At 41.2% G+C, this 15,048-nt stretch overlaps 1 protein-coding gene across 2 annotated transcripts in view; it reads left to right on the top strand.

The window, feature by feature from the left end:
* IQCA1 (IQ motif containing with AAA domain 1) overlaps positions 1-15,048 on the top strand; it is a 95,075-nt gene that overhangs the window by 10,395 nt on the left and 69,632 nt on the right. For both annotated transcript variants that reach the window (XM_021398795.1, XM_021398794.1), the window contains exons 3-5: positions 1,511-1,624; positions 3,954-4,142; positions 4,844-4,915. In XM_021398795.1, coding sequence (XP_021254470.1) covers positions 1,511-1,624; positions 3,954-4,142; positions 4,844-4,915 — 375 coding nt within the window. The remainder of the gene's footprint in view (positions 1-1,510; positions 1,625-3,953; positions 4,143-4,843; positions 4,916-15,048) is intronic.

Below are 15,048 nucleotides of genomic sequence, written 5' to 3'. Positions count from 1 at the left end.
CAAGTCTGGTCTTTCAGTGTTGGGCCCCAAAAAGAGATTATGAAGAGAAGCCGTCTCTGTACTCCCCACCCCTGACAGTATTATGGCTTGGATTTCATCTTTGCATTCAGTAGAAGTCACTGCCCAGAATTACTGGTAATTAAAGGTCAGGTTAGCTACCAGAGCAGCTTCCCATCCCTGTACTGACTCATCCTGTGTAAGGGCATCCAGACAAACCACTTGATTTTTTATACCTAAAGACACTCAGATTTTCAATCCTTCCTAGAGCAATTTGCTCTCTTAAAATGCAATGTATAACCATTTCCATCAGCAATCAAGATACTGGAAAGTGCAAACAGGGAGCTTAATAAGACAAATGTTTAGAAAGTTTAGCGCCCCTGACCTCCGCATTGATAAAATCAATAAGGATAAACACAATCCTGCTTGGAAGCTTTCTTGTGCTGCCATAATTGGGATATGCTTCCCAGTCCAGTGTGCAGTAGTGGTTATTTGCTTGAGGAGGTAGTTTGCAAGTTCCTAACGCAGTGTACGGGGAATGTGGCACCAGTATGACCCAGAGCTATGAACAGCCCTTCCCTCTGGCCCCAAAGAAATACACTTGCTTGTAAATGTTTTTGAAGAACTGTTTCCAGTCTTCGATGGAACGTGTTGCCCAGAGAGGTTGTGGATGCTCCATCCCTGGAGGCATTCAAGGCCAGGCTGGATGTGGCTCTGGGCAGCCTGGTCTAGTGGTTGGGAAACCTGCACACAGCAGGGGGGTTGAAACTAGATGATCGTTATGGCCCTTTTCAACCCAGGCCATTCTATGATTCAATGATTCAGTGCAATACAAAGAATGGGTTATGCCACTGCAGCATCTTAACTTTTGGGGTGTTTTTGTTGCCTGTTCATCTCTTCTTTCAAATCTCAAGTGTGACATTCTGCGGGTGAAGAGTTGGTAGAAATGTGCATTGGTTACGTTATTTTAATGATGGAAATGAATAAAGACAACCACTTCCAATCAGGCCTGATTGTGAGTAGTAAATGAGATATCCCAGTCACTGGCAATGTAAAAATACCTGAAGGCAAACTGAATTATATGCTTTGGTTCCTTGTAATGGTTCCAAAAAATGCAGGAGAACTGATCTATTTTTCATGCTGATTAAAAAAAGAAGTGGGATGATCACACAGCCAGAGGTATTCAATTCCACGGAAATCGTGTTTAAATTACTGGCAGTCCTGCCAAATGTTTTAACAGTTTCATAATATAATTGAGCCATTATAGAAAAGAAAGATTTCTGGTCTGCTATGGTTCAGAAACTGGGTTGATTTATTTGTTGTTGTTGAATTAGGCCTAAAGTAATTGCAAAGTAACAGCTCGGCAGCTGGTACTGAGGTCATGTTCCTTAACACTCCAAAAAAATTCAATAATCTCAGTCCAATTTAATTGCTTTGTAAAGGTGTTCAGTTAATAAATAATATGATCTTCATACAGTTTTAAAAACCATCTCATGACTATTTCTTTCTACAGGAAGACACAGAAGTACCTATCCCAAAGTATTTTGTTAAAGAGAATCTGGAAGTCTTGCAGCAGAGGGAGAAAACCCTGGATGAGATTTTACTGAATGCTGGATTGGAAACACAGGTAGGCATGCCATATACCTACACAATAACGTGCTTAACTTTTGCAGCTTATAGCCATGCATGTCTGAGCGTGAGCTACTGAAGTAAGAAGTAATTTCATAGTAGTTAGGAAGTAAGTCTATTTACAGATGAGGCTCAAACAGAAAGTAGCATTAAATTTTCCTGCCTAACAATATCCATTCACATCTTGAGTCTGACTAAGACTTAAAAAATGAATTGACTCTGCTTTGTGTGTGCAAGTGTCAGAGAAAGGGCAGCTCTTGGGCCAAGTTTAGTAGGTGCTTTATTTACCTAGCTAATTCTCATCACATAATCAGTCCTACTGAAATCGTGGTGGGCTTAAGTTTTACTGAGCCAGGATTTCTGGATGGAATGGGCAAAACTCAGAGCTCAGGTCATCACGACTGTTAGTATTCACTTGTTTATAACCTCTGAACAGTGACTGCAGTCTCTTCTGTACAGCCATTGAGCTGCAGCTGCTAGGAGGAGTAGAAAATTGGGGTTTGGCAGAGCAAAAGTCATTACGGAGAAGTACATGAGTGCTCCAGTGAAGACTGTTCTGGATTTGATATACTTTCGACCTCTTGGAAATGGCACGCTGCCTGCAAGCAGCCCGCTCACCTCCTGAAAGAAACAACTGTGCTGATGTGTCTGCAGACTGAGCTTCCTAGATGTTGCAGCCATAAGAGACGGTCCTGATCAGACCACTCAATCAAAACATGCTGCTACCCCAGCCACTGAATCCTCCGTGGTAATTGTGCTGCTGGGGGAAGTCTGCTTCCCTGCTGGGTATGTGGTAGCACTGATCCCACAGAGCGACTGAGGGAAGGTTCCCAGAGACAGAAAGAGGCAATCTGCAGAGACAGAACACGGGCTGTCTGCTAGATTATTTTAATGGGTAGCCGCAACCCTGTTGGCCTCTGCACTAAATTTCTGGGTAAATTCTCTGCGCTTTCTAATAGTCTGATGTTGGTCTGTGGAGCTCCTCTGTTCCAGCACATTACTTCTCAGACTGTTTCCCACAGTTCTGTTCTCATCCCTTTTCAGCGTGGCAGCCATTAACAGACGAGTCTTTCCAGCATGCAGCCAGCTCACTTGGAAGCGCCAGGCTCTGGCAGGGTCCACGTCTCCTTTGCCAGGATGCCACAACAGACACACAGGATTCAATAAGCATGATGAAAACAATCTCATACAAACACAGTGTGAATCCCATGCCTTGTGCTATACTCCAGTTCCATCACTGCCGCAATTGCTAGAGGGTTGTCAGCACCTCTGTACACATCACAGCAAGCCATGTACACTCAGGAAATTCTGACAGCTGCGTAGCAGAGCACTGTGCTGCTGAGTGTCCATAGTAGCCCTATGTTACAAGCAGCCCTGTTACAAGCAGCCAAGAGTACACACAAAACTGTGGAGTTTTATCAGGAGTCAGGTTTATCAGAGGAATCTGCTCCGCAGATCATTTGTCCTCCTGTGTATTTCCATTGTAGAAAACCCTGCTGAAAATGTTGTGTAGTGAGTTCCACACAATATATATAGAAGCATCGAATGTGAACTGTCTCCAATAGGGGGATTAATGTCAGGAAAGGACAATAATTCAGCCTTTCCATGGGGAGCATGAGGCATGAACAAGTTCTCAGGAGCAAGGAGGAGTTCTCTCCAGCTGCCCCGTTCTGACATGCTTTTTTCTTAAGCCCAGACCTGGGCTGGGCTGACCAGGTTTACCTGGCTCAAATCAGCCTGTCCTTTCATTCAGCAAAAGAGCTGGGGACCCAGCAGCACATCCAGAAACCCATCCCTACAGAAATCAGGAAAAATAAAAAGAAGACATTCCATAGCCCAAGGAGCTTTCTTTTAATGGGAGAAAGCTCCTTGGTTCTTCATGCCTTTTTTCCCAAATGGATAAAGTTTAGCAGGTTGCATAAAGCATATAGAGCCTTTCATGTCTCCCACTATAGCATCAGCAGTTCCTTGCTGCTCAAGGGTGTGCCCCCCAGCTGTACCATCTGTTTTCTCTCTATCTTCCATCCATTTGTTCTGCTATGTCCAGCCTTGCCACCTACCTACCTGGGGTGCTGTAGAAACGACAGCAACGTATCAGGTTCACTTTCTCCTTAAAGTCCCCTTAAAAATTATGTCTCTCGAGACAGCAGATTTCAAAAATATTGTATGATGGCCCTAAGAGAGGAGTCTCTGCTGTTTGTGGCAGAGATGTTTTGTCTTAGAAGGTTTCCACCAAAGGTTAATTCATTGTCTCATTTGCTAACTGAGGTAGGCGGTTAACCAAAACACTCTGCTTTGTCCTTTCCTCTTTGGCTATGCTGCTGAAGAAACCTGTCAAGGCTATGACACTTGAAGAAGCCATTAAAATGATCCAGGTCGCAGAGCGGGCTCGCCAAGGCCGGCGTCGAGCATTATTCATGAAGCAAATCTACTCTCAAGAGAAGAGAAAAAGACAGACTAAGCTTCAGGAACAGACTGGTCCAAATCCAGATGACGCTGCCAGTTGCATTCAAAAGGTGAGACCTTTGATGTAACATGAGTTCTGGTGAGAGCAAGGGACAATATGTTTTATTCAGAAGAACAGCAGTAGAGAGCAACACAGCTCATAGGGTGGGAAACATTCTGAATGGATTGCTCTCAGGGTGTTTAGCAAGGTGAAATAGATCATTTAAGGCACTTAAAAAAATGAGACAGAACCCTAGAGGTGAGATCAATGGAAACAGTCCTGCACTGGCAGTGCAGGATGACTCTATAACCTACATGTTGTTTTTCTGTTCTGATTTTTATGACCTCAATTGCTCTTTCTGGCATCACGTTGAAATCCGGTGCCTTTTCCTATGGTCTCTGGGGAAAGAGTTCATTCCATATCTTGAGAAAATGAGAATGGGATATCACTGCTAAATTCCTGAAAAATTCCTTATGCATGATTAATTCAGATAATTCAGCCTGATGAGAACAGGATTTCACTTTAAATCTTTAAGCGCTTTATGAATCCTGATGCTGTTGTGCTAAAAGATAGATATGCCAATGCAAGGGGATAACAAACTTAGGAATTTCTTTTATAAAAAATATAGCAGCTGCTAACCTGTTAAAGAGCAATAGTTTCAATTGCATATTGTGCTTTTCCTTCCTCTATTTGTTTTTTCCTCTGTCTGCCACAGTAAAGGAAGCTGTAACAAGGCCCATTTATCTCATTAGAGTTTTGTTTACAATTCAGGTTTGGCGAGGATATATCCAGCGCAAGAAAACAGAGAAAATGAGAGAAGAAGAAATGATATTTCTGGGGATGGTAAGTGGTGCTGTCTAGAGAATATAAAATACCATAGCCTGTTTGTTCTTCAGACTTTTGTAATTTAACAGAAGACAAGAAATTAATTTCTAAGATTCTTCCCTTTTTAAAAGGAGTCTCTGTGGAATATGGAACTAAACAGAAATGATAGATGGCACAGAAGTAGCTCAATTTGTCTTAAACTGCAAGCTCTTGTGCTATATGTACATAGTGCAATGTGTATGGCAGAAGGGGACAGTTTAGAGTTTGTCCCAGGAATTTGATGCAGGCATGTCTGGCATCTGCCAAACACATGCCATCATTTCAGAATGACCACAAAATCTTATCTGTAGGAAGCAGCATGTACATTTATCCAAGTTTTATCAAGTTTAATGCAGATAAAACGTTATGGATTATTGCCTTTCTTATCTGCTAGTCATTAACAGTAAACATGGCCTGCATAGGTAACCAGAGTTTGTCTGCTGATTCTGCCTCTCTTTAAGACAAAGATTTTCAGTGGCGTAGACTGAAATAAGGAATATTTGGAATGTACTGAAAATAAATTAGACAATGTACCTTTTGCAAAACAAGGGATCGTTTCCCATCAAATCCCGCGGCAGTTTCTTGCAAGTCCTAAAACTTAGGGAGCAAGTCTGAGGTTGATATCCGTTATTAGAGGATTCACAGCCAAGCACACTTTCATGGTGGCCAATGGAAGGAGTAACAGATCACCAGGGTATAAATAGCCACCTACTGTATTTTATGGGAAGATCTATTTGATCATAGGGATGAAGGGAATTCAAACCAAACACATGGGCTGAATTCATTTCCTGACCTCCAGTGAGGAGCAAGAGAATTGATGTTTTCAGTTCTTCACTCAGACTCATTACTCTTTATCAAGTATACAATCAAAGTATATGGTGGGGGGGGAGGGGGGGAATTCCCCTGAATAAAAATAATCTGTTCATATTTCTGATATTTTTATATTTCCCCGTTGTGTTTCACTTTTACTTCTCATGCCACATTCCCGTCCATGCTCTTGAAAGGAAGTGAATGGCAAGAAAGCATGGGTTCACACTGATAGATAGGCAGTGAGCTCCAAAGGTCAAGTCTCTTTGATGTATGATCATGTCAGCCCTCTAAAAAATGACCACAGGTCTTCATGTGTAAATATGTTGAATTTGATTTTCTAATGCTGCATGACACAGATAAATTAGAAGATCTAGCCATCCATTACTCCAAGTCCATCCCAAAGGAAACCTGACTTTTTTACTACAATAAATATAATTTCTCTTGTAATTATAGTTATTTTTAAAATGTGGGTGTTGCTTTCATGTAAAGAGTGCTTTACAAAAACAGCTAGACCATTTGAAGTTCTGAATAATGACTTTGGAAAAATACAATCATGTTCATCTCAAAAGTATGGAAATACATGCAACAAAGATAGTTTAATCTTTTGCTTAATTCAGTATTATTTTCTTTACTGTCTCCTTCAGAAAAATTTATGTTTGTTTTCTGGAATTCAATTTTATTTCTTTTGCTCGTTGACAGAGTAGAAGTCTGTGTTCCAGAGATTTTTCTTGGCTCACAAGTAAGGCCTCATTATTATTATTATTTATTAAAGCTTAATTGCAGAAACAGCATGATTCCCTCAGCACATGTTTTTCTAAATCTCCGATAAATCACAATTTGCAATACTAGTTTTATTTGGAAAGAGAAGCAAGCCTCACTAAGAGCACATATATCTTGATAACTGTATCCTGACCTATTTCCTGATCTTCTTGACGTTGCTGCCACGCTGCTGTTTACCACCAGCCCCAGCACCACCACCATAACCAAAGCTGCAAACTAAGTACTTAAGCCACGCTGACTACACAGAAGTTGCAAGGCATTAAATTGTCTCGAAAACGTTCATGTGATCTCCAAACCAACCTGTATTGTCTTGCTCTACTTTACCATTGCAGGCCAATTCAATGTGCCATTTTCGTGGCTTTTAAACCAGCGTATACTTCCACGTATACTTCCACTTGTCTGTTTTTGGCTCATGAATTCTGTGTCGCTAAGCACTGCTGTTAAGGGATGTGTGATTGTTCCATTTTGTACAGTGCTCATGTGAGCACAAGTGATCAATCCCACTGGAGCCAAGTGCTCCAGATGCCTAGGCAGTTATAGGATTGAGCCCTAGGTGCTTTGGACATGCACTCACATAAGCTCCTTCTCATCTCAGAGACATACCTACTGGCTGACACAGTTACACGGCTCTCACACTGTTCTGTTCCATCATTTCAGCCCTTACCAAAGAGATAGTGGCACACTGTATGCTTATCTGTGATTTTCTCACATAACATTTCCACTGCTCTTCCTCCTTCTGTATCCTTGATCAATGTGGTCTTAAATCACTGTTTTCTCCTGCTTACCTGTTTTTAAGCATACCCTAATTTAGGCATGTTGTCTTGGCTAATGCTTTTATTTATATCTGAGAAAAGAGTCTCCCAAACGTTTCTTGTTCTTTAAATTCCTGATAAATATAATTCATTTCATCCAGTTAGAAAAAAAATCAGCATTTCCCGAAATAGCCTTCAGCGTAAACATTCAAGCCTATGGCTCAATAAATATTATATAGAGATGAACAAACTGCAAACTCCATAAATACCTAAAATTTGAAATATTTCGTCAGTTCCTGGAAGTAGGCAAACAGAGTAGTGTTACACACCAGGCCTGTTTTTGTCAGGCTTAAGATTACAATGATTTTTGTTATACTTGCAGCCTTGCTTAGATATCAGCAAAAGCTTTTGTTATTTTGCCAGGCATGCAGATCTATCTGAACAGTGATAACTAATCTGTCTAACAGTGCAGGCAAGCAAGGATCCCACTAAATAATTTGGCTTTCATGGACTGGAGTCACACTGCCTTTCAGAGTCCAAAACACTCTTGCCAGTTCTAGTAGAAGTCTGACAGGGTGCCCAAGTATATTATCTAAATAAACATAGCCATAATTACGTAAACTTATATGGTCATGAATATAAATGGCTTTTTCCACTTCTGGTTCTCTTTGAGCTTATGGAAATGTGTCACATGTCAATATTTATTTATATATTGTATAAATCTACAAAGCAGCCTTTTTCAATATTTTTCTAACAAGACCTCTTACTACAAATGCTTTGTTTGAATGCATATGACAATTACTTTAATTGGGAAAGCCACTGAAGTGAATCGTATAGTAGGGAAGCTTTAATGAATGCAATATATTTTGTTTAGTTGTTCCTCTTTTGTGCCTAATTTAGGAATTCAGCCATATAATTGATGTGGCTATCACCATTTGTGTAGCATGGAACCTATACAAACACAGTCTTCACCAGACAAGAGACCTCTTCAAAACACATTCTTCCTGCAGCCAGACAAAACAAGAAAACAAGAAAGCAAGAACATAGCTAACTCATCTATTAAACTTCCACAGAGAATTTGGATCACAGCTTAAAATTCGGCAGGATAAATTAGTAAAAGAGCAAGACCCTGTCTGCTTAGGTAGAAAATTCCTTTCTTCTGCTAGTAAGGAGTTGCTTGTCTGTGTATTTCAAATGTAAAAATCTCACTTTCACTGCTCGTGAAAATAAATGACCATTAAAAATATTTGCTTTGCTTGGAAAATGAAGTCCTCTGGAGAAACAAGCTCTGCTACTTCTGAAGCAACAAAATGCTACTCAATTACTACATCTATTGAAAGATTACAGTTTTGGACAATGCTGTCTGTAGCAAAACAATTAGTGAAAAAGCCCCTTAAAACCATGCAGTGTATCTTTCAGCTGCGTTGTTTCAGATCTAAGAAAAGAAACCATCCTAAATTAAGTACCCAGTAATAAAAGCTGCAGTAAATCCACCTTTCAGGCATCATATGAGTGTTAGCCTTGAAACGTGAAATAGAATGAAATGTATTTATTTCACTGACTATTTTTCCTTGTAAGTGCAGTTGTAATGGAACAATTGAAGAGCAGTTAGTTCCACAGTATGGGGCCTCCTAGATGTAGAACTCTAGCCTTAAGCATGTTCAGCCAGCCTGCACACCTCTAAGTGTTTTATAATGAACAATAAAGCAGTCTGTGTTAGGAAAAGTTGTTGAGCTGACTAAGCAGAAAGGCAGACATTTCAAGCTGGGAAAGAATGATCTACGTAGTTGAGTTCCTAAGTGAAAGAGAGTGTGTACAGAGGCTTTCATCACATTGGCTTACCTGGAAAGCATAGGGAACTGCTCCTTCCTTCTGTTGGTGGTCTTTCACTTTGGTACAACCTACATTCTCTTTGTGGAGGAGAAGGGGAGAGGGAATAAAGAGCAGAAGATCAAACAGCTCTCTCGTCAGCGTACTTGTGACTGATGAGTTGGAATAAAATTCTCTTTTGGACAAATGTCCATTTTGCCTTATTAATTTAAACAAGGATTTTAAAGACAAAGCCCATCAAACATTAGATAAGCATTTTAAGTTAATGGACCATGTAGTCCTATTTTCCCAGAAACTCAAGAATCTTCCTATTATGCCCTATTTTCACAGCAACATCAATTATTAATATGTATACTTTTGCTGACAGAGGACCACACTAAATATGTGAGTTTCGTTATCCAGTTCTGGGTCATTAACTGTGAAAAGCTTGTAAATATAATGGTTTATTCACATGGGAAGCCTTCATTAAGATGCATTATTCTACAACTGATGTGGCAGCATTGCATTATCAAGTTCACTGTCTCCATCTAATATTTGTAATTTGTTTCTAAATGAGTTGCTGTTTGTAGGGCAAGTTAACAAATTTGAATTTCACATGGCCAAAGAAATTTCTTAAAGATGGGAAAATACTTCTTCCCCCAAGGAAAAGCTATTTATTAGTGTCTTACTATAGAATGCCTCCCTTTGATACAGAAGCAGAAACATTAGAGGCCCTGAGAGAAGTGATGTTAGAAACAAATTGCCTTTTGTCTTCCTTAACGTGCACATTAAGTATAGAGAGCTGCAAAGTTGCCTTCATCATACTGTCTCAGTACAACACTTTAGAATTCCAGAACAAGTATGTAGGCACATGGAAAGTGGATCTGCAATGCTGCGAGGCACAGGGCAGAGACCGGCCAGCAGGAAGACGCTCCTGATGGAGCTGTCTGAAGCCTCCCTCTCGCACTGACCTTCTGTCTTAGCACAGTTTCTGCCCTTTCAGTACCTATGTCCTCCATAATTGGACGGACAAATATTTTTCGGACATGCTTTCTTCTGAAGTCTGCTCCTTGATGAGAGAACACAAACTCCACTGGTGTTGTCTCCCTCTGAAGACCCAAAAGCGTCTGAAAGATGAACTTAAGTTCCCACTTTTTGCAGTTGCCTCCTCACAGTTGGGGCAGGATTAGGGATGGCTTGAACTCTGAAACTGGAGAGGTTTAGGGCGATGTATACTTTTGTGATTAGGACAAGAACACTGTGGTCAAAGGAAAGCAAGTTTAGCACATTTTGTTTCTTTAATTGCAAAGCGAGAAAATGGAAACCATGTTCTCTAATACACAGGCTCTTGGATGGACTTGGTTTTCTTTCCTTGGTTTGAGTCTATCTAACAAAAGAAAAAAAGCTTTTCTACGAAAATGCATCACAAATGCACAACAGATGGCGGAGAACTGACAGCTAAAACAATGGTAAAATTACATCATTTTTAAACTAATATCATCTGGACATCTTGTTGTATCTCTTCAGCAGCTCCTGCAGCTGGAGTGTCTATTTTTAGGTGATATCGTTAAATTCACTTCTACACTCAAATTGTATCTATTTCATCTTCTTGTTAGAATGTAGGTAATACTCTAACGCTGATTCAGTTTCATGGTCTTTCACCTCCTTACGTACTCTTGGATCAAGAGAAGGAAGCAGTTTTTAAGATAATATCGATTTTACTTCTTAGCCCACATGTATGTAAGTTCTTTTGACGTTTCCTCAGGTGTCAACACCTTTTTCCTCCTGTTACTAAATGAAATTGATACTTTTCCTGTTCCCATTTTTTCTGTCAGTTGTTCAGTCAGTTTTCATGTCCTGCCAGCTGGAGTTTGCTTGGGAAGATCTGGAGAGACACCAAGTTCCCTTCAGTTTTTGTTGACATAACTGCATTGATTTCAAAGCAGCTGAAGGAAGAGTCAGGCCAGTTGTATGTTCACCTGTAAAATTTCCCTTAAAATCAGATATCTGTGGCATGATTTCCTCACAGCTGTTCAGCGCTTTCCTCCTCCTCCCCTAGAACAGAAGCCAGCTCTTGGTTCTTGACATGTGTAGGCCTCCTGGTCTCTGTTCATAAACACAGTGCATTGCATATGTTCTCCATTAGACTGCCATGAATCCTTCAGGACTCGTTTATCATGGGCAGCCCTGCTCTTCTTCCATCTGACTCAGAGTGTGCTGTTTCCAGAGCTTTGCACTACAGGAGGACCCCCATTTGGCAACTGGATGTCCATTGCTAGGCCTACTTCAAAGGGTGTCATTCGTTATGAATGTCTCTCTCTGTCACTCCTCAGAACAGTTTGCCTGCCAGAACTGACTCCCACTCAGATCAAGTGTCTTTTTGTACCTGCCGTGTCATACTATCTTGTTGGCTCCTTTCCAGCCCCTCGCCTCCTCCCCATTAATCCACTTATCTGGCTGCCTAGGTCTGAGCCGGCTCCACTCTCCCGCAGCAGAAGCAATCAAGCAGCAGCACATTTCACATCAGCAGCATCCTTTTTGTCCATGCAAATAAACTCTTTTACATGTGAGCAATGAGCATACCCTAATTTAGAAAATAGTAACAACAAGGAAGGAATAGAACTGGAAGAAAAGATGGTTGAATGAGAATAAGGCCTTATCAACCTTCCTGTTCTTTAATGAGTTATTGAAGATGGGTTGTTGGACTCTCATTGATACAAGTGGCTCCTGTTAATTTTGTCTTATGATAGTAAAACAGAACAAAGAAAAGAAACAGACGAAGGGCAAATGCAACAGAACTTCTCTTTGTAATTCGTAAGCTGTTCTGGAAGGATATGTCTGTACTTCAGCCTTAGGGCTTTGACTGCAGCTGATAGACTAATACCAGCAGATACATTGATAGCTGTACGGAGACAAGACAGACAGCTGCCTTGCATGGATTTTGGAGACCAGAACATGTACTGTTGCTCTGTTGCTATCAGCATCTGAATCAGCTAGTTTAGAGCTAGCTAGTCTGTGTCCACACCAGGTTCTTGACTTTGGACTCTAGTGTATGTGTGGTCTGTATTAGTTCACTGGGAGGTAAGAAGACCCTGCTTCTGGTGTTGTTCACGTGGGCATGTTCTTCCCAGTTCAAATAGCTCTTACCTCATCTGACTTTGGCACTGATGAAAGACATGCAGGCAGTAAAGTCTCAGTGATGAGCAGCTAGCCATCAAAGGCTCCCTCTGGGCTGGCTGGAGAGCAGCTGAGAAGAGGAGCCAAGCGAAGGAGAGGCTCAGAGGTGGATGCTCTGCTGTCTGTGCTGCTGCATGACGGTCCTGCTCCGCACATTGTTCCATGCTTGCCCACTGCTTCCCTTGCGATGGCTTTGGCTCTCAGCTGCCTCCTTGGTTGACTGATTCACCTCATTATAATGAGAGGGAATTAACCTGGGGGAGAGAAAAGATAAAGGAGATTATTTCCCGTTTCTTAGAGAGCTGGTCTGGTTCACTGCAAGGTCAGGTGAGTTCCAGAGCCCAAAAAGGAGAAGGCAGGGACCACACAGACACTGGATAGGGGGAGGAGGGAACTGGCCCTTTCCAGTGCCAATCAGCTGTTCATCCAGTGAGCCATCTCATGAAAATTCACCCTTAAGAGTTCAGCTAACTCATGCTCTTTCTTTCACCAACTGTCTTTCTCCACCAACTGTAAGTCAGCCTAAAGCTGGGGATACCTTTGTGCCTTTTGCACTGAGTTGCCTTGGCCTGAACATTGGTTCTGTTTCATCCTGCCTCACTCCCAGAGGAGGTAGGACAGGACAAGATCACCCAGCAGAACCTCTCCAGCATTCACCACAGCTACCTTTGCTCGTGGAAATACTCTTTGAGCCCCTTTCTTCTGTTCTCAGATTTCTTTCCCTCATCCCCATTCTTCTCACATGTCTGCTGCAGGAAATGCTGGAAAACATATTTCTAAATAAAACAGCCCTTCCCTCTACTTTCGCTGGTGAGCAGCAAGTTAGAAAAACTAGTAGGTTTTCTGAGCATAACATAGTGTCTGTTCAGACTGTGCTATAGCAGTGTACAAGGACATGGAAGAGTGGTGTTGGCTCTAGCTGGCTCATCTCTTCATAACAGCATTGGTACCTGTACCTCTGGGCCATAGTACTCTGCTGGGAACTTCTAAGACACACAGTCCCTTAAGCATTACACCAGTGAAGCTAGAAGTTGAGTGGGGAAGTGAATCTTGCTTCTAGATAGCAATGTGGAAAGCAAGCCCCATGGGTCCCTTGTGCTAGAGCTGGCTATTCAGAAGCTCATTTAATGTTGCAGGTAAAATACAAAGAAGTATTTGCTAACAGTAGCTGCACTGTCCTTTAAAACAGTTGCTGTTGAAAGTGAAGAATTGGAAACACTTGATGACTATGGAAAGTGACAAATGAGTGAAGATAACATCATAGGGTAAACATCTTCGGGTCATATATTCAGACACAGAGCAAGTGCAGCTGCCGTTCTAAAGCATGCTGCTCTTCTTGTTTCCATCTGAATATTTTCTCAGTGGTGGCCTTGACCAATTCCTTTTCCACACACTGCAGATGCAGGGAAGGCAGTAAATTGCTTTCCTGAACGGGGCCTCTAACGCTTACTTTGGAAAGTGTGGAAACCCACTGTATGCATTCTGAAACCAAATTTGCTTGGCATTCGTTAGTGATTTTTGGAAGCTGGTTGCAGCATGGAAAAACACCGAATAACGGATCTTCAGTGTAAGCTGGCCAAACCTTTGATAGAAGCTTTCTTGTCTTTGCCGGAGTCCTCTGGAATTAGGACTTGCAGCACACTAAAAAACACATTACCAGTCAGAGTGAGGAGAACATGTTACTAAATTAGACTGAGATCTGTTGAGTTAAAGACAAATGCTGTACGTTCTGAAGGTGGGTAACCAGGGCAGAAATGCAGTCCTGGGCTTTAGTTCGCTCATCCTGCCACCTATACATGAGCCACTGCCTTTGAAGAGGAAAACACACAGCATCACAAAAACAGTTCATCATATTTTCTCCTCTTCTCCATTCTTCAATTTGGCATACACTGTCATATAATATAAGTCCTTCCCAGGTATGTGGAAATTATTTTCTTCTGGAATCACTGAAAAACTCAAAGCTAATCTACATTTTTAAAATATTTGTACTTTTCTCTACCTTCCAAGGTGAGAATGGCTCATAAAATGCTGGGAACATATTAACTTTATCAACCATTGCAAACTGAAAAATGCAAAGTTTCAGGCCACCCACACAGATGGTATTTTTCATGCTTCTGTATTTGCATACCAGAGAGACTTTCATTTTTATCTCTCTTAAAGCGCACATGTAAAATCAATCATGAAGCAGAAATTATTATTGTAAGGCTGGTTTAGACGTCCTTCTCGCCAAGGTTATCAAATCATGGGAAACTTGGGGAGCTAGGATTTTTATTGCAGTGTTTGGGAGGCTGTTTATTCTTTTTCCGTTTGTTTGTTCCTCAGGGGAAGTTGATTTCCTAAAGGAATATTACCAGCTGCAACAAAATACCAGGAAACCGGTGACCAAGCCATGCATATAAAAATTTAAGTGAACAAATTAAAAACAATACTAGCTAATTAAAAAGTACCACTGGGAAGTCCAAACATTTGAAAACTCAATTAGAAATCTCTGGCACCCTTCTGACACGGATAAAGTTGGCATTTGCAGAGCAGCAGCATTCTCACCTGTCTCATTGAGATCCCAGGATCCCACGCTGAAAGGGTTGTTTTTGTACATTGCAACGTTGTTAATTAATGCTGAAACACTAACAATAGGCCATTGTGTGCATCCAGGCACTTCTTATGAGAGCAGGGTTTTTTCCTGCCTTCCCGCAAATAAATTAAGTCTTAAGCTCAGAATTGCTGTCAACCTGGCATTCTGGCATGTATGAAGTTTCTTTTCATTGTACCTTTTCTTTTTTCCTC

The sequence above is a fragment of the Numida meleagris genome, chromosome 5, assembly GCF_002078875.1.
Source record: "Numida meleagris isolate 19003 breed g44 Domestic line chromosome 5, NumMel1.0, whole genome shotgun sequence".
Classification (NCBI taxonomy): Eukaryota; Metazoa; Chordata; class Aves; order Galliformes; family Numididae; genus Numida; species Numida meleagris.
The sequence above is the reverse complement of the archived record's forward strand: the minus strand, read 5'-3'. Positions and strand labels throughout refer to the sequence as shown.